Below are 20,292 nucleotides of genomic sequence, written 5' to 3'. Positions count from 1 at the left end.
AGGAGGATAAGTAGACATCGATGTAAACTGAAAGGCGAGGCTGGAATCTAGAGATACTTGTGAGGCAGAATTGACAGAATGTAGAGATAAAAGAAATGTGTGATGGGAAGGCAAGGAAGACTGTGAATATCTTTTAGGTTTTTGCCCAAAGAGAACAGATAGTGGATAATGTCCTTAGTAGAAATAAGGGCCCTATTTGGGAGGGTAGATAATGAACTGTGTATATGCTGTTGTTGAGGGGTTTACAAGGATTTATTGGTGAAAATGTCAAGCAGTTGGAAACTTTGATTTAAGGCACACAGGAGATTGGGGCTGTACATACACGTAAGATCTCAGTTACATATGGTGATGGTTGAAGTTATGAAGATGAGATAACCAATAGAAAGTGTTCAGGGAAATAGAGGAGGGACAAATGATGGAGCTCTGTTAGGAGAACTCAGTGGGCAGAGGAGGAAAAGCCCAAAAAGAAAACTGAAAAAGATAAGTCAGAGAAGTAGAAAGAGAAACAGGCCGCTCATGTCTTATGAGCAGAGGGACAAGAGAATGTCAAGAGGATTGAGCTTTCATTGTCGAAAGCCGTGGCAAGATCAAGTAAGGTGAGCCTGTGATATTTGGTTTGGACAATTGAGAGGTCATTAGGGCTCTAAATGGGGCTACTTTCAATAACCTGGCTTTGATGAGAGTAAAAAGCAGAGACCGTGAATATAGATTACTCTTTAAAGATATTCAGTGTTAAAGTGAAGGAGAAGGACAAGTTAGTTTGTTTGAGCCTGACTGTAGGCTACAGGGAAAGAGGAGCCTGGATGGCTGGTTGGCTGGCCCAGAGTCCCTGAGCCAGTGAGACGGGTGGGATGGAAAGGTCTCCAGAGTCAGCTGGTTTATAGGCATGTGCTCTTCCAAGTGTGTTTGACAGATCTGTAGCATCACTGACACCTGGTAACTTGTTGGAAGTGCAGAACCTCAGGCCCCACAGCAGGTCTAGTGAATCAGAACCTGCATTTTAACAAGATCCCCAGGTGATCATAGCTTTTAATCCTCACAACAGCCAGGTAAGATGGGCATTAACTGTTCCCATCTTTACCTATGATGAGAAAGCAGTTGCCTGAGATAGCCGAGCTGATTAGTGGCTAAGCCAAGATTCAATCCCAGAACTTCCCGAGTCCAATGTTCTTTTCAAAAGGTAGAGAAGGAAGTTCAGAGAATTTCTACTTTCTCCCAATTCAGGAGAATTTTCAGATACTAGAATACTTCCAACGATCAAGCAATCACAGGTGTGTACCTCTAGTGCCGTCAGCTGTGAGTTTACCGTGAAAGTGCTGGACGAATCCCTTTCAGAGCCCTTGGCGGCCTCTTAAGAAACAACATTAACAACGTTGGAACTTCACTTCCCAGCAAGCCCCGCGGCTTGCTACCGCGCGAGGCATGACGGGCACCTCGCCTGTCTCTCCTCTCCGGTGGAGCTGCCGGGCAGAGGCGAGTTACGACGCAGCCGGACGTACGGGCGCGCAGCATTCTGGGAAGTGTAGTCTGGCCCGGATTCGGACACCCCTTCGGATGAATGGGGCCCCGGCTGACGGCTAACTACAGCTCCTCGCCGGCAGCGTTGGTGGCGGCCGCCGGGAAAAGGGAGACAGCGACGGCCCCGGGAGAGCAGCACTCCGGGACGGTGGTGATGTTCAGTGCCGCGGCGAGGCGGCAGCCGGGTTTCCTGGGGTAGCAGTCTAGGCGGGCGCTTCCTCTGCGCGCTCGCTCCCCTTACCCTGCCCCGGCCATGCGCCCGGCCTTCGCGGTGGGCCTGGTTTTCGCAGGCTGCTGCAGTAACGTGATCTTCCTAGAGCTCCTGGCCCGGTGAGTGACCCCCGCCGGTCGCACTAAAGAAGCCGGGGAAGGGGCGCCCCCACGCGCAGTCCCCCCCCCTAGCCGGGCGGGGCCCGGGGTGGGACCGCCTGCGCCCAGTGTCTGCACTGGGCTGCTTGGGACCCCGCTGAGTAGGCTGCTCAGTCATCCTGCGCACCGTCCGCTCTCCCGCCCAATAGTTTCTCAGCATCCCTCGAGGGGAACACTGGGGGTGTTTGCTGTCGTCACCCTCTTTTCACACTCTGGGGGATTGAAGCCTGGAGAGTTTTTTTCCCCAGGGAGCTCGTGGCAGAACCCAAGGGTCCTCCAGCTCTTTTCTCGATCCTGCTAATGCCATATATATGAAGTGAGCAAAGCTTGGACTTAAAAAGCAATCTGATTTGGTACACGCTGCAAAGAAAGTTTCAGTTGTTTTAAAGTGGGCTGCAAAGAAGTTCTTTTATTGGCCTTAGAGATGGTTGTGAGTACTTTGCCCAGTATGCCTCTCGCGGATGTAGTAGAACGAATTCTTATGCTTCAGGTCGGTCCAATTGACCGGGAATAGCCTTTCCAGCATTAAGATATTAAATCAGGAAGCTTGCATTTTGAGGTGTAGCTTTATAAATCAAGAATGGTTATGACACTTTCCCAAAGGGACACCAGAGTAGTTTTATTGAGGTGGCACGCAAATAATGTTGAGTAATAATGTGCAAAGTTCATTGAGTAGAAGCTGTTAAAGACAACAAGTGGACTCTAAAAAGCTCAGGACTGAAAATCTCAGGGGTTCCCGTCTTTGGCTCTGTCATCCCCTGGCTGTGTGACGTTTTCAAGTTATTTAGCCTCTCTGGGCTTCCTTTTTCCACCTATAAAATAATATCTATGGTGCTGTTTAGCACCATGTTTTTAAATCTGCCCATTATCTCCATTGACCATCAGAACAATCTTGTGTACAAGATAGGTCAAGAGTTATATTCTCTGTTTTACTGAAAGTGAAACATGTCCCAGGAAGTTAGGTCATCTCTTACTACTTGTAAGTGGCAGAACCAGAAGTGGAATCCAGGAATCTAAACTCCTAGTCCAATACCTTTTTCAACTTTCCTGTTATTTTTGAGCTTGAGCAGCCCTGAGGCTTTGGTCACCAATTTCCTCCTGTGGTGCCTGCTAGAAATGTATTTTATTTTCATGATAACATTGATTAAGTCATTCTGAAGCAACCAGTTTGCTTAAGGTAAACTCTGTGGGATTAATTTTTGCGATTACAGAGCTTGAAATTTTAATGTGCAAAAAGTGTTGATTAAAATCTTTCATTTGTCATTCTCTGGAGTAGGCAGTGAGGGAAGTGAAAATGAAAAAAAAAATGTATCCTGTCATTTACAGTACATTCACAGCTGTACCAGCTGTCAGCTGGTAGACTTCAAAGAAAGGTCACTTTGGAAATTGGTTTAAAAATATAAAAATGTGATAAAATCAGGCCAGCCATGGAAATGAAGGTCAGAGAATAATATTGTAATGTTTGTGTTGAATATGCCATTGAATTAAACCTTGCCAAAGGCTGTATGACATCAGAATACGTTATGTTAGTAACTGAGGGCCTTTTTAAATTTATTTTTTAACCAGTTGTGAGCCCTTAGCTAAATTACTTGGTCTCCCTGAGTCTGTTCTCTTAGCTGTGAAAGGGCGGTGATGGCTCTGCCAGCCTCACAGGGTTTTGAAGGATTAAATGAGATGCAGGTGCAAAGCCTGAAGCTCGTAATAGGTTCCCCTTCTAACAACTTTTGTTTCAATATATATACACCCAGTTTTATGAGCTGTTCCTGAAAAGTTGTGGGTAAATCTAACTTTACAGGATGTTTTTCTGCATTATTGGATCTTCTATTTAGAATACTTCGAATAATTTGTTTTAAAAAACCCAAAAAAACCATCATTCCTTATCTTTCTTGTACATCTGAATGTTTGCATACAGCAATGGGTTTTCATAATGTTTACCACATTTACTACATTTGTTAGTTTAATGAGTGGTACCCCAAACTGAATAGCAGCTTTGTCCTGATTTGCTTGGGCAACTCCAACTTATCATATTTCAGATCAAGAAAATAAGAGCTGGTTGGACCAGATGGTCTTTTAAGGTTCTTTATAGATTTGGCTTTCTCATAATTTGTGACTTTACCTTGGGACATCACAGTGGAAAGCTAATAAATTTTTATAGAGCAGGAACTGTGCTTCTTATATAGCTTCCTTGGAACGCCAAGTATGAATTGAAATGCTAAACTGACTTGTAGGGAGAAGTGAGCATTTGTAACCATTTTCCCCCACGTTGGAGAACAAATTTAGGTTTTTCTTTTCTGATTTCATACTTATAATTGGGACCTATAATAAAATATAAAGCGCCCATGCAGTGTACAGGACAGATGTGAAGTAATGAATGAGTGCCTTGATCTCCCTTCTGAGAGAGTTTACATTCTACCTTGGAAACAAGATACACATCAGCTCACTAACTAGGCGAGGTGTCTTATGTCAGGAAAACAATCTGAAACATTTTCTTTTTCGCATTTTATTGTTTCATCAAGTGCCTAATGTTGAATCAAATAAGGAAGTTTTCTAAATCTAGAATAAGAAATACAGAAGCCATGAACTATCTGCCTAATTTCTTCTCTTCAGAGTTGCTCCTTTTTTAAAAAAGTAAAAATTTGGATTCTTGCCAAAGAGAATTCAAAGAGAAACTGTTTGCAGTTAGTGATTATAATACCTGAGGAATAAAGTTCAAGAAAACACAGCTACTGAGCCTGCGTCTGGAGCCTGTGCTCCGCAACAAGAGAGGCTACGATAGTGAGAGGCCCGCGCACCGCGATGAAGAGTGGCCCCTGCTCGCCACACTAGAGAAAGCCCTCGCACAGAAAAGAAGACACAACACAGCCAAAAATAAATAAATACATTTATTTTAAAAAAGAATTATTATTAAAAAAAAAAGAAAACAAGCAATTCAGGGGAAAAGGATCCAGGTTTGTACTCTGAAATTTTAAAGTGACTTATTCAAGTTAAGATAAATAGTTCCATTGGTAGCTATACAGCATTCTGTTCTTAAAAAGCTCTGTAAGTTGATTTTTTTAAAAATTGAATTATGTGAGTACATTAGGGAGATATAAAAATCCTATGGAAATAGAGACAAAGTAGATTAGAATTGTCAGGGTAGGGGGAAATAGGGAGTGATTCCTAATGGGTATGGGATTTCTTTTGGAAGTGTCCTAAAATTAAATGATGGTAATAACTGCACAACTTTAAATATAATACTAAAAACCACTGAATTGTAAAAAAAAAAGATAATAATAATAATAACAATGATAATAATATGGAGGTCTGCAAACACCATTTATTTGCCAGGTGGCCCTGGGAGACTTACCTAATTCGTGCCATTTGGCCCTCAGTGTCTTAGCAATGAAATGGGCATAAAAATAACTACCTCCATAAATAAAGATAAAATTAAAAGTTATTATGACGGCTTTTATTTTTTATTTTAATTTTTTTAATGTTTTCAATAGCTTTAACTTTTTTATACCTTTGTTGAAGTATATTCATAAACAGATTGGACACATTTAATGTATACAAATTGATGAGTATGCATACTCATACTTATGAAACCATCATCATAATCAAGGTAATAAACATATCCATCACCTCCAAAATTTCCTTGTGCTCCCATTTTTTTTTATGGTAAGAACACTGAACATGAAATGTACCCTCTTAACAAATTCTTAAGTGTGCACTACTGAATTGTTAACCATATGCACTACGATTTTCAGAGATCTTTTGAACTTATTCACCTTGTATAACTGAAAACTTATACCCATTGAACAAGTCCCCATTTTCCCTTCCCCCCCGACCCTGGCAATCCCCATTCTATTGTCTGCTTCTGTAAGTCTGACTATTTTAGATGCTTCATGTAAGAGGAATCATGCAGTCCTTCTGTCCTTTTGTGACTCACTGACTTCATTTAGAATGCCTTCCATGTTGTTGCAAATGGTGTCATTTCCCTCTTTTTTAAGGCTGAATAATATTTATTGTATGTTTATACCGCATTTTCTGTATACATTCTTCTGTCCATGGACATTTCAGTTGTTTCTGTATCTTCACTAGGTATTGCAAATAGTGCTGCAATGAATATGGGGATGTAGCTATCACTTCAAGATCCTGATTTCAATTATTTATTTTTAACATTTTTTTAAAAATTGAAGTATAGTTGATTTACAACGCTGTGCCAATCTCTGCTGTACAGCAGAGTGACTCAGTTGTACACATATAGACATTCTTTTTCATATTCTTTTCCATTATGGTTTATCCCAAGAGATTGAATATAGTTCCCTGTGCTATACAGTAGGACCTTGTTGTTTGTCCATCCTAAATGTAATAGCTTGCATCTACCAACCCCAAACTCCCAGTCCATCCTTATCCCTCCCTACCCCCCTTGGCAACCACAAGTCTGATCTCTATGTCTGTGAGTCTGTTTCTGTTTCATAGATAGGTTCATTTATGCCATATTTTAGATTCCATATGTAGGTGATATCATATGGCATTTGTCTTTCTCTTTCTGACTTACTTCACTTAGTATGATAATCTCTAGTTGCATCCATGTTGCTGCAAATGGCATTATTTCATTCTTTGCTATGGCTGAGTAGTATTCCATTGTATATATCACATCTTCTTTATCCATTCATCCATTGATGGACACTTAGGTTATTTCCATGTTTTGGTTATTGTGAATAGTGCTGCTATGAACATAGGGGTGCATGTATCTTTTTTTTTTCACACACACATACACTGTATTTTATTTTTACAAGAGATAAATAAACTGACACCAAGCATTGTAAGTGGATGACCACAACAAAAGCAACAATGATTGCAATTATGAAACACACTCATACTATGTCATAATATTGACATTCAGTCCAGGAATCCTCCACTGTAACAGCTCCTTTACTTTGCAGTGAAAATTGATTTGTATATTTTTTGCCTCTGAGTCCTTGTGGGATTTTTTTTTCATTCAAACAGAAAGTCACAAAAATTATAATCATCCTCATCAGTTCACTCAGTCCCATGTAATTAATTTTTTTCATCTTGATCTTTTGTTAGCACTTTTATGAATTCATCAGTTTTCCATTAGAGTTCTGAAAATGCTTATTCATTCAGTTCAGCCGTATAGTCAGTTACCAGAAACCTGTACTTGTCAGAGTCTTTTCCATGAATTCCTTGAAGATGAAACCCTTTTATAGGAACATTTTTGCAAAACCATCAGTACACCCAGAACTGTCTGTAAATGACAAAAGACTTAAAAATGACCACGGTTAAAGATTTGATGAAAGTTCATAATAATGCAATTGACAAGGAAATTTAGTTATTTCTGAGATATACATTTTAAAGTAATAGCTAGAATTATGACTTATAACATTATACCACAACATATAAGATTTTTAGAAATTTCATGTAATGTCTGAAACATATTAACATATTTCCATACAAATAACCCAAATAAAGTTTAGTATTAGTTGTTTTTTTTGTTTGTTTGTTTTTTGTACTGCAGGTTCTTATCAGTCATCAATTTTATACACATCAGTGTATACATGTCAGTCCCAATTGCCCAATTCAGCACACCACCATCCCCACCCCACCGTGGTTTTCCCCCCTTGGTGTCCATACGTTTGTTCTCTACATCTGTGTCTCAACTTCTGCCCTGCGAACCGGTTCATCTGTACCATTTTTCTAGGTTCCACATACATGCGTTAATATACGATATTTGTTTTTCTCTTTCTGACTTCACTCTGTATGACAGTCTCTAGATCCATCCACATCTCAACAAATGACTCAATCTTGTTCTTTTTTATGGCTGAGTAATATTCCATTGTATATATGTACCACATCTTCTTTATCCATTTGTCTGTCGATGGGCATTTAGGTTGCGTCCATGACCTGGCTATTGTAAATAGTGCTGCAATGAACATTGGGGTGCATGTGTCTTTTTGAATTATGCTTTTCTCTGGGTATGTGCCCAGTAGTGGGATTGCTGGATCATATGGTAATTCTATTTTCAGTTTTTTAAGGAACCTCCATACTGTTCTCCATAGTGGCTGTATCAATTTACATTCCCACCAACAGTGTAAGATGGTTCCCTTTCCTCCACACCCTCTCCAGCATTTGTTGTTTGTAGATTTTCTGATGATGCCCATTCTAACTGGTGTGAGATGATACCTCATTGTAGTTTTGATTTGCATTTCTCTAATAATTAGTGATGTTGGGCAGTTTTTCATGTGCTTCTTGGCAATCTGTATGTCTTCTTTGGAGGAATGTCTATGTAGGTCTTCTGCCCATTTTTGGATTGGATTATTTGTCTTTTTAACATTGAGGTACATGAGCTGTTTATATATTTTGGAGATTAATCCTTTGTCCGTTGATTCGTTTGCAAATATTTTCTCCCATTCTGAGGGCTGTGTTTTCATCTTGTTTATGGTTTCCTTTGCTGTGCAAAAGCTTTGAAGTTTCATTAGGTCCCATTTGTTTATTTTTGTTATTTATTTATCCTCTAGGAGGTGGATCAAAAAAGATCTTGCTGTGATTTATGTCCAAGAGTGTTCTTCCTATGTTTTCCTCTAAGAGTTTTATAGTGTCCGGTCTTACATTTAGGTCTCTAATCCATTTTGAGTTTATTTTTGTGTACGGTGTTAGGGAGTGTTCTAATTTCGCTCTTTTACATGTAGCTGTCCAGTTTTCCCAGCACCAGTTATTGAAGAGACTGTCTTTTCTGCATTGTATATCTTTGCCTCCTTTGTCACAGATTAGTTGACCATAGGTGCGTGGGTTTATCTCTGGGCTTTCTGTCTTGTTCCATTGATCTATGTTTCTGTTTTTGTGCCAGTACCATATTGTCTTGATTACTGTAGCTTTGTAGTATATAGTCTGAAGTTAGGGGAGTCTGATTCCTCCAGCTCTGTTTTTTTCCCTCAAGACTGCTTTGGCTATTTGGGGTCTTTTGTGTCTCCATACAAATTTTAAGATGATTTGTTCTAGTTCCGTAAAAAATGCCATTGGTAATTTGATAGGGATTGCATTGAATCTGTAGATTGCTTTGGGTAGTAGAGTCATTTTCACAATATTGATTCTTCCAATCCAGGAACATGGTATATCTCTCCATCTGTTGCTATCATCTTTAATTTCTTTCATCAGTGTCTTATAGTTTTCTGCATAAAGGTCTTTTGTCTCCCTAGGTAGGTTTATTCCTAGGTATTTTATTCTTTTTGTTGCAGTGGTAAATGGGAGTGTTGCCATAATTTCGCTTTCAGATTTTTCATCATTGGTGTATAGGAATGCAAGATATTTCTGTGCATTAATTTTGTATCCTGCAACTTTACCAAATTCATTGATTAGCTCTAGTAGTTTTCTGGTGGCATTTTTAGGATTCTCTATGTATAGTATCATGTCATCTGCAAACTGACAGTTTTACTACTTCTTTTCCAATTTGTATTCCTTTTGTTTCTTTTTCTTCTCTGATTGTCGTGGCTAGGACTTCCAAAGCTATGTTGCATAATAGTGGTGAGAGTGGACGACCTTGTGTCGTTCTTGATCTTAGAGGAAATGCTTTCAGTTTTTCACCATTGAGAATGATGTTTGCTGTGGGTTTGTCATATATGGCCTTTATTATGTTGAAGTAGGTTCCCTCTATGCCCACTTTCTGGAGAGTTTTTATTGTAAATGGGTGTTGAATTTTGTCAGAAGCTTTTCTGCATGTATTGAGATGATCATATGGTTTTTATTCTTCAATTTGCTAATATGGTGTATCACATTGATTGATTGGCATATATTGAAGAACCCTTGCATCCCTGGGATAAATCCCACTTGATCATGGTGTATGATCCTTTTAATGTGTTGTTGGATTCTGTTTGCTAGTATTTTGTTGAGGATTTTTGCATCTATATTCATCAGTGATATTGGTCTGTAATTTTCTTTTTTTGTAGTATCTTTGTCTGGTTTCGGTATCAGGGTGATGGTGGCCTCATAGAATGAGTTTGGGAGTGTTCCTTCCTCTGCATTTTTTTGGAAGAGTTTGAGAAGGATAGGTGTTAGCTCTTTTCTAAATGTTTGATAGAATTCACCTGTGAAGCCATCTGGTCCTGGACTTTTGTTTCTTGGAAGATTTTTAATCACAGTTTCAATTTCATTACTTGTGAGTGCTCTGTTCATATCTTCTATTTCTTCCTGGTTCAGTCTTGGAAGGTTTCTACTACCTTTCTAAGAATTTGTCCATTTCTTCCAGGTTGTCCATTTTATTGGCATAGAGTTGCCTGTAGTAGTCTCTTAGGATGCTTTGTATTTCTGCGGTGTCTGTTGTGACTTCTCCTTTTTCATTTCTAATTTTATTGATTTGAGTCCTCCCTCTTTTTCTTGATGAGTCTGGCTAATGGTTTATCAATTTTCTTTATCTTCTCAAAGAACCAGCTTTTAGTTTTATTGATCTTTGCTATTGTTCTCTTTGTTGCTATTTCATTCATTTATGCTGTGATCTTTATGATTTCTTTCCTTCTGCTAACTTTGGGTTTTGTTTGTTCTTCTTTCTCTAATTCCTTTAGGTGTAAGTTTAGATTGTTTACTTGAGATTTTTCTTATTTCTTGAGGTAGGCTTGTATAGCTATAAACTTCACCCTTAGAACTGCTTTTGCTGCATCCCATAGGTTTTGGATCGTCGTGTTTTCATTGTCATTTGTCTCTAGGTAGTTTTTGATTTCCTCTTTGATTTCTTCAGTGATCTCTTGGTTATTTAGTAACATATTTTTTAGCTTCCATGTGATTGTGTTTTTTTACTTTTTTTTCATGTAATTCATTTGTAATCTCATAGCATTGTGGTCGGAAAAGATGCTTGATATGATTTCAATTTTCTTAAATTTACCAAGGCTTGATTTGTGACCCAAGATGTGATCTATCCTGGAAATTGTTTCATGCGCACTTGAGAAGAAAGTGTAATCTGCTGTTTTTGGATGCAATGTGCTATAAATATCAATTAAATCTATCTGGTCTATTGTGTCATTTAAAGCTTCTGTTTTGTTATTTATTTTCATTTTGGGTCATCTGTCCATTGGTGTAAATGAGGTGTGAAAGTCCCCCACTATTATTGTGTTACTGTCGGTTTCCTCTTTTATAGCTGTTAGCAGTTTCCTTATGTATTGAGGTGCTCCTATGTTGGGTGCATATATATTTATAATTGTTATATCTTCTGCTTGCATTGATCCCTTGATCATTATGTAGTGTCCTTCCTTGTCTCTTGTAACATTCTTCATTTTAAAGTCTATTTTACCTGATATGAGTATAGCTACTCCAGCTTTCTTTTGATTTCCATTTGCATGGAATATCTTTTTCCATCCCCTCACTTTCAGTCTGTATGTGTCTCTAGGTCTGAAGTGGGTCTCTTGTAGGCAGCATATATATGGGTCTTGTTTTTGTATCCATTCAGCAAGCCTGTGTCTTTTGGTTGGAGCATTTAATCCATTCACATTTAAGGTAATTATCGATATGTATGTTCCTTTGACCATTAATTGTTTTCAGTTTGTTTTTGTAGGTCCTTTTCTTCTCTTGTGTTTCCCACTTAGAGAAGTTCCTTTAGCATTTGTTGTAGAGCTGGTTTGGTGGTGCTGAATTCTCTTAGCTTTTGCTTGTCTGTAAAGCTTTTGATTTCTCCATTGAATCTGAATGAGATCCTTGCCAGGTAGAGTAATCTTGGTTGTAGGTTCTTCCCTTTCATCACTTTAAGTATATCATGCCACTCCCTTGTGGCTTGTAGAGTTTCTGCTGAGAAATCAGCTGTTAACCTTATGGGAGTTCCCTTGTATGTTATTTGTCTTTTTTCCCTTGCTGCTTTCAATAATTTTTCTTTGTCTTTAATTTTTGCCAATTTGATTACTATGTGTCTCGGCGTGTTTCTCCTTGGGTTTATCCTGTATGGGACTCACTGCGCTTCCTGTACTTGGGTGGCTATTTCCTTTCCCATGTTAGGGAAATTTTCGACCAATTTTTTTGGTCCTTTCTCTCTCACTTCTCCTTCTGGGACCCCTATAATTCTAATGTTGTTGTGTTTAATGTTGTCCCAGAGGTCTCTTAGGCTGTCTTCATTTCTTTTCATTCTTTTTTCTTTAGTCCGTTCCGCAGCAGTGAATTCCACCATTCTGTCTTCCAGGTCACTTATCCATTCTTCTGCCTCAGTTATTCTGCTATTGATTCCTTCTAGTGTAGTTTTCATTTCAGTTATTGTGTTGTTTATCTCTGTTTGTTTGTTCTTTAATTCTTCTAGGTCTTTGTTAAACATTTCTTGCACCTTCTTGATTTTTGCCTCCATTCTTTTGGAGGTCCTGGATCATCTTCACTGTCATTATTCTGAATTCTTTTTGTGGAAGGTTGCCTATCTCCACTTCATTTAGTTGTTTTTCTGGGGTTTTATCTTGTTCCTTCATCTGGTATACAGCCCTCTGCCTTTTCGTCTTTTCTTTCTGTGAATGTGGTTTTTGTTCCACAGGCTGCAGGATTGTAATTCTTCTTGCTTCTGCTGTCTGCCCTCTGGTGGATGAGCTATCTAAGAAGCGTGATGGGAGGGACTGGTGGTGGGTGGAGCTGACTGTTGCTCTGGTGGGCATAGCTCAGTGAAACTTTAATCCACTTGACTGTTGATGGGTGGGGCTGGGTTCCCTCCCTGTTGGTTGTATGGCCTGAGGCAGCCCAACACTGGAGCCTACCTGGGCTCTTTGGTGGGGCTAATGACAGACTCTGGGAGGGCTCACTGGAGCCTACCTGGGCTCTTTGGTGGGGCTAATGACAGACTCTGGGAGGGCTCACGCCAAGGATTACTTCCCAGAACTTCTGCTGCCAGTGTCCTTGTCCCCATGGTGAAACAGAGCCACCCCCTGCCTCTGCAGGAGACCTTCCAACACTAGCAGGTAGATCTGGTTCAGTCTCCCCCAGGGTCACTGCTCCTTCCCCTGGGTCCCGATGCGCACACTACTTTGTGTGTGCCGTCCAAGAGTGGAGTCTCTGTTTCCCCCAATCCTGTTGAAGTCCTGCAATCAATTCCCACTAGGCTTCAAAGTCTGATTCTGTAGGAATTCTTCCTCCCGTTGCCAGATCCCCACATTGGGAAGCCTGATGTGGGACTCAGAACCTTCACTCCAGTGGGTGGACTTCTGTGGTATAAGTGTTCTCCAGTCTGTGAGTCACCCACCCAGCAGTTGTGGGATTTGATTTTACTGTGATTGCGCCCCTCCTACCGTCTCATTGTGGCTTCTCCTTTGTCTTTGGATGTGGGGTATCATTTTTGGTGAGTTCCAGTGTCTTCCTGTCAGTGATTGTCCAGCAGCTAGTTGTGATTCTGGTGTTCTCGCAAGAGGGAGTGAGAGCACGTCCTTCTACTCCGCCATCTTGGTTCTTCCTCCGATCTTCTGACACATTAATGTTGATCACTGTCTTGAGTTCCTCTGCAGATATTCTAATATTTTGCTGTGTCCAGTGTGCTCTGCAAACTCTGTAACGCCACACTCCAGAGGCCCTCCTTTCCACATGCTGCCTCTCCCCTTCTTCACAGGTCCTACGTGTGTACCTTTTTTTTTTTTTTTTGCAGTACGTGGGCCTCTCCTGTCGCGGAGTACAGGCTCCAGACGCGCAGGCTCAGTGGCCATGGCCCACGGGCCCAGCCGCTCTGCGGCACGTGGGATCCTCCCGGACCAGGGCACGAACCCGTGTCCCCTGCATCGGCAGGCGGACTCCCAACCACTGCGCCACCAGGGAAGCCCCATGTATCTTTTTGAATTATAATTTTGTCCAGGTATTTGCCCAGGAGTGGAATTGCTGGATCATATGGTAATTCTATTTTTAGTTTTCTGAGGAACTTCCATACTGTTTTCTATAGTGGCTGCACCAATTTACATTCCCAGCAACAGTGTAGGGGGTTCCCTTTTCTCTACACCTTCTCCAGCATTTGTTATTGGTAGACTTTTTAATGTTGGCCATTCTGAGCAGTGTGAGGTGGTACCTCATTGTAGTTTTGATTTGCATTTCTCTAATAATTAGTGATGCTGAGCATCTTTTCGTGTGCCTACTGGCCATGTGTATGTCTTCTTTGGAGAATTGTCTATTAAGGTCTTCTGCCCATTTTTTGATTGGGTTGTTTGTTTTTTGTTGTTGTTCAGTTGTATGAGCTGTTTGTATACTTTGGAGTTTAAGCCCTTGTCAGTTGCATAATTTGCAGATATTTTTTCCCATTCCGTAGGTTGTCTTCATTGTTTTGTTTTGTTTTGCTTTTATAGTTTCCTCTGCTATGCAAAAGCTTGTAAGTTTGATTAGGTCCCATTTGTTTATTTTGTTTTTACTTCTGTTGCCTTGGGAGACTAACCTACGAAAACATTGGTATGATATATTACAGAGAATTATTTGCCTATGCTGTCTTCTAAGAATTTTATGGTATCATGTCTTATGTTTAAGTCTTTTTTTTTTGGCTGTGTTGGTTCTTTGTTGCTGCACGTGGGCTTTCTCTAGTTGCAGCGAGCAGGGGCTACTCTTTTTTGTGGTGTGCGGGCTTCTCATTGCAGTGGCTTCTCTTGTAGCGGAGCATGGGCTCTAGGCACATGGGCTTCAGTAGTTGTGGCACATGGGCTCAGTAGTTGTGACTTGAGGGCTCTAGAGTGCAGGCTCAGTAGTTGTGGCGGATGGGCTAAGTTGCTCCGGTGCATGTGGGATCTTCCTGGACCAGGGATCGAACCTGTGTCCCCTCCACTGGCAGGCAGATTCTCAACCACTGCACCACCAGTGAAGTCCCTTTATTAATGTTTTATAGTTAGCAGCGTATAAGTCTTTCACCTCCTTGGTCAGTTTTATACCTAGGGGTTTTGTGTGTGTGTGTGTGTGTGTGTGTGTGTGTGTGTGTGTGTGAGTTTTGAAAGGTATTTCTTTTTTACATTCCCTTTCTGATATTTTATTGTTAGCATAAAGAAATGCAACTGATTTCTGAATGCTAATCTTGTATCCTGCTACTTTGTTGAATTCATTTATTATCTAGTAGTTTTTGTGTGGAGTCCTTAAGGTTTTCTATATATAGTATCATGTCATCTGCGTATAGTGATAATTTTACCTCTTTCCTTCCAATTTGAATACGTTTTATTTCTTTTTCTTGTCTGGTTGCTGTGGTTAAGACTTCCAATACTGTGTTGAATAGAAGTGGTGAGAATGGGCATCCTTGTCTTGTTCCAGATTTTAGCAGGAAGGCTTTCAGCTTTTCACCATTGAGTATTATATTGGCTGTGGGTTTGTCATAAATGGCTTTTATTATGTTGAGATATGTTCCTTCTATACCCACTTTGGTAAGAGTTTTTATCATGAATGGATGTTGAATTTTGTCAAATGCTTTTTCTGCATCTGTTGAGATGATTATTTGGTTTTTGACTTTTCTTTTGTTAATGTGGTGTATTACATTGATTGATTTGCCTATGTTGAACCATCCTTGTGAACTTGGGATGAATCCCACTTGGTTGTGGTGTATGATCTTTTTTTATGTGTTGTTGGAATCAATTTGCTAATATTTTATTGAGAATTTTTGCATCTATATTCATCAAAGACATTGGCCTGTAATTTTCTTTTTTTGGTGGTGTCTTTGGTTTTGATATCAGGGTGATGCTGGCTTCATAAAATGTCTGTGGGAGTGTTCCCTCCTCTTCAATCCTTTGGAAGAGTTTGAGAACGATCAGTATAAGTTCTTTGTATGTTTGGTAGAATTTGCCTGTGAAGCCATCTAGTTCTGGACTTTTGCTTGTAAGGAACTTTTTTGTTTTTAAGTTTTTTTTGATATGGACCATTTTTAAAGTCTTATTGAATTCATTACAATATTTCTTTCTGTTTTATGTTTTGGTTTCTTGGCCATGAGGCATGTGGGATCTTAGCTCCCTGATCAGGGATCGAACCCACACCCTCTGCATTGGAAGGTAAAGTCTTAACCACTGGGCCACCAGGGAAGTCCCTGTGGGCGTATTTTTATTTTATTTTTTAAATTTATTTTTTTTTGCGGTACGCGGGCCTCTCACTGTTGTGGCCTCTCCCATTGCGGAGCACAGCCTCCGGACGCGCAGGCTTAGCAGCCATGGCTCACGGGCCCAGCCGCTCCGTGGCATGTGGGATCTTCCTGGACCTGGGCACGAACCTGTGCCCCTTGCATCGGCAGGCGGACTCTAAACCACTGCACCACCAGGGAAGCCCCGTGGGCGTATTTTTAAATTGCAGATTCTATTTCGCTTCTAGTGATTGGTCCGTTCAAATTATGTATTTCTTCTTGATTCAGTTTGGTGGGCTGTATGTTGTGAGAAAGTTGTCCATTTCTTCTAGGTTGTCAAATTTGTTGGCATATAATTGTTTATAGTATTCTCTTATGTTTTTTTGTATTTCTGTGGTATCACTTGAGCTTTCTCCTTTTTCATTTATTATTTTGTTTATTTGGGTTCTCTCTCTTTTCTTCTTGGTGAGCCTGGCCAGAGATTTGTCAGTTTTGTTTACCCTTTCAAAGAACTAGCTCTTGGTTTTATTGATTTTTTTTTTCTATTGTCTTTTTAATCTCTATCTTATTTATTTCCTCCCCAATCTTTATTATTTCCTTCCTTCTGCTGACTTTAGGTTTTGTTTGTTCTTTTTCTGATTCTTTTAGGTGGTAGGTTAGATTGTTTATTTGAAATTTTTCTTATTTTTTGAGGAAGGCCTGTATTGCTATGAACTTCCCTCTAAGAACTGCTTTTTGCTGCATCCCATAGATTTTGTACAGTTGTGTTTTCATTGTCATTTGTATCAAGGTAATTTTTAATTTCCTTTTTGATTTCCTCGTTAACCCATTGGTTTTTTAGTAGCATGTTGTTTAGTCCCCATGTAATCTTTTTTTAATTCTTCCTCAGTTCTTTTCCTGTGGTTGATTTCTAGTTTCATACTGCTGTGGTCAGAGAAGATGCTTGAAATAATTTCTATACTGTTAAATTTGTTGTGGTGAGTCTTGTGCCCTAGTATGTGGTCATTCCTAGAGAATGTTCCATGTGCACTTGAAAAGAATGTGTGTTCTGGGGTTTTTTTTTGGATGTAATGTCCTGCAAATATCAATTAAATATAACTGTTCTGTTGTATCATTTAGCATCTCTCTCCATTGATGTGAGCAAGGTGTTAAAATCTCCTACTATTATTGTATTCCCATCAATTTCTCCCTTTATGTCTATTAGTATTTGTTTTATATATTTGGGTGCTCCTATATTAGGTCCAAATATGTTGACAAGTGTAAAATCCTTTTCTTGTATTGATCCTTTTATCATTATATAGCATCCCTCTTTATCTTTTTTTATAGCTTTTGCTTTAAAGTCTATTTTGTCTGATATGAGTATTGCAACTCCTACTTTCTTGTAATTTCCGTTTGCATGGTATATCTTTTTCCATCCCCTCACTTTCAATCCATGTGTGTCCTTTGCCCTTAGGTGGGTCTCTTGTAGGCAGCATATTGTAGGCTCTTGTTTATTTAATCCAGTCTGCCACTCTATGTGTTTTGATTGGAGCATTCAGTTCATTGACATTTAAGGTAATTATTGATACATACGTATTTATTGCCATTTAAAATTTTGTTTTCCAGTTGATTCTTTGTATCTTCTTTGTTTTTCTTTTTGTGGTTTGATGATTTCCTTTTATGCTTGTGTTCTTTTTGGTTTTTGTGAATCTACTGTATGTTTTTGATTTGTGGTTGCCCTGTTATTCAAGTATGTTAACCCCCCTTCCTGTATCTGCTTGCTTTAGATGGATAGTCATATAGGCTCAAGCATATTCTAAAAAAAAAAAGAATCTGCATTTTCTTACCCTCCTTCCCCACATTTTATAATTTTGATGTCCTTTTTACATCTTCATGTTTATCCTTTTGCTGTTCCTTGCGTTTATCATCACTTTCACAAGTAGTGATCTATATACTGGCTAAGTGATTTACTTTCCAGTTGTGATTTCCTCTTTCCTGTATCTTCTTGCTTCTTTTCTATTTAGAGCAGACCTTTCAATATGTCTTTTAGGATAGCTTTAGAATTGCTGTATTCTTTTAGTTTTTGCTTGTCTGAGAAATTCTTTATTTCTCCTCCTATTCTAAATGATAATCTTGCTGGGTAGAATATTCTGGGCTGCAGATCTTTCCCTTTCAAGACTTTGAATATATTTTGCTACTCCCTTCTGGCCCTCAGTGTTTTCTGTAGAGAAATCAGCTGATAGCCTTATGGGGGTTCCCTTGTAATTAACTCTTTGTTTTTCCCTTGCTGTCTTTAAAATCCTCTCTTTAACTTTGGCCATTTTTATTATATGTCTTGGTGAAGGTCTGTTTGGGTTCATCTTGTTTGGGACCCTCTGTGCTTCCTGTATCTGGATATCTGTTTCCTTCTTTAGGTTTGGGAAGCTTTTAGCCATAATTTCTTCAAATACATTTTTAACCCCCTTTTCTCTTTCTTCTCCTTCTGGAATCCCTATTATATGTAGATTGGCATGCTTTATATTATCCCACAGGTCTCTTTTATTGCTTTCATTTTTTCTTTTTTTCATTTGGTTTTCTGTCTGCTGTTTTGATTGGGTAATTTCCATTATTCTATCTTCCAGATCACTTATTCTTTTTTCTGTATTATTCATTCTATTCATTGCCTTTACCTCAGCTTTCGTCTTGGCAAACGAATTTTTCAATTTTTCTTGGCTCCTCCTTATAGTTTCTAGTTCCTTTTTACAGTAATTTGCATTTCTGTCAATAGCCTTTCTTAATTCTTTCAGTATTTTCATTACCTGTTTTTTGAACTCGGCGTCTATTAGACTGATGAGGTCTATTTCATTGTTTGTTCCTTCAGGGGAATTCTCTTGGTCTTTTAACTGGCAGTAGTTCCTCTGCTTCTTCATTTTGCTTGTATTTCTCTTACTGTGTGAGTTTAGGAGAAACAATTATCTACTGTAGTCTTGGAGGGCTACTTATATGTGGCAGTGTCCCTGCGTAGCTTGTGTGGGTTTAATTTTTTTTGGCGTGAGGGCGGTTTTTGGTTTGGATATTTGCTGTCTCTTTCCTCAGCGTGTGCTGGCTGTCTCCACACAGCCAACCCCAGTCCTCTCCCCGGGGTCTGACCTCCGAAGCCTGAGCCTCAGCACCCAGCCCCGACTCTCCCCAGTGGACGAGTGACCCAAGCTGGGGAGTGCTGGCAGCACTGACCTTCTATGCAGGTCTCTCTCTGCAAACAGGGTGCCGCATTCTCCTCCGAGGCTCTGAAGCTCCCTCTCTGTCCCAGCTGATTTTGCCGCCAGTGAGGGGACTTCCCCGGGTGCAGGAACCTTTCCTCCGTCACAGCTCCCCAAAAGGGGTGCAGATCCCATCCGGATTCCTTTCTCTCTCTTTTGTTCTTTTTTCTTTTGCCCTACTCAGTTATGTGGAGATTTTCTTGCCCTTTTGGGAGTCTGAGGTCTTCTGCCAGCGTTCAGTAGATATTCTGTGAGAATTGTTCCACATGTAGATGTATTTTTGATGCATTTGTGGGAGAAGGTGAGCTCCACGTCCTACTCCTCTGCCACCTTGATACGATCCTGTTATGATGCCTTTTACAACATCCTGTGAAGGATACACTTTAAAGGAGAATCATTTTTTGAAATTGTTTATTTTTAACTTTCATACAGTCCGCATATTCTAGATCATGTGTGCTTAAAGTGGGGCATCCACGGTCATTCAGCTGCTCGGGTGAAAGCCAGACTCGGTGCCCAGAGATTGGTGGTGTGACGATGAATAAGACAGTCCTCTAACCATCCCCACAGGGCACTGGGTTCCTACTGTCTCATATTCCGTGTTTGGTAGGGATCAGGTCTCATCCACTTGGCAGCTCCCTCTCAGCCAGCACCTACCTGCACACACAATAGGTTCTTGATAATTACTCTTTAATTGAATTGTCCTAAGCTTTCAGGAAAGAGAAAATGAAAGGGAAAACAAGAAGTATAATGAGCTCTTTTTGGACTAAGTCTTGTGCTTGGCGATTTATGTATATTTTCTCATTGAATCCTATGACGTTAAAAACACATCACTTCTTTTTTACAGGTGAGAAAAATTGCTCAACATAAATGTCTTTACAAGGGTTCCTATACTTAGATTGAAGGTATCCTAGTGTTTTAGTTTTTGCCTTTTTCCCCCTGTTAAGTGTGTTTCAGGGACTGGCTTATTTACTCTACAATAAACCAATGAGATAGGCCCTAATACTGTTCCCATTTTAAAGATAAGCAAACTAAACTTAGGGTATTAAACTTCTACTGTCACAAGGTTAGCAGCATAGCTGGATATCCTGCATGTCATCGTGTGCTTTTAAGCACTGTGGACTGGCTCTCAACCCTAACACACACACACACACACACACACACACACACACACACACACACACA

General features: G+C 39.8%; 1 protein-coding gene across 1 annotated transcript in view; it reads left to right on the top strand.

Moving 5' to 3' along the window:
- Positions 1-1,484: 1,484 nt before the first annotated feature.
- The window catches only part of SLC35B4 (solute carrier family 35 member B4), a 35,515-nt gene continuing 16,707 nt past the window's right edge, over positions 1,485-20,292 (top strand). The window contains exon 1 of the mRNA XM_029234237.1: positions 1,485-1,848. Coding sequence (XP_029090070.1) covers positions 1,772-1,848 — 77 coding nt within the window. The 5' untranslated portion in view covers positions 1,485-1,771. The remainder of the gene's footprint in view (positions 1,849-20,292) is intronic.

The sequence above is a fragment of the Monodon monoceros genome, unplaced genomic scaffold (genome assembly GCF_005190385.1).
Source record: "Monodon monoceros isolate NGI ecotype Baffin Bay Population unplaced genomic scaffold, NGI_Narwhal_1 Super_Scaffold_2, whole genome shotgun sequence".
NCBI lineage: Eukaryota > Metazoa > Chordata > Mammalia > Artiodactyla > Monodontidae > Monodon > Monodon monoceros.
This window is presented reverse-complemented; position numbering and strand designations above follow the sequence as displayed.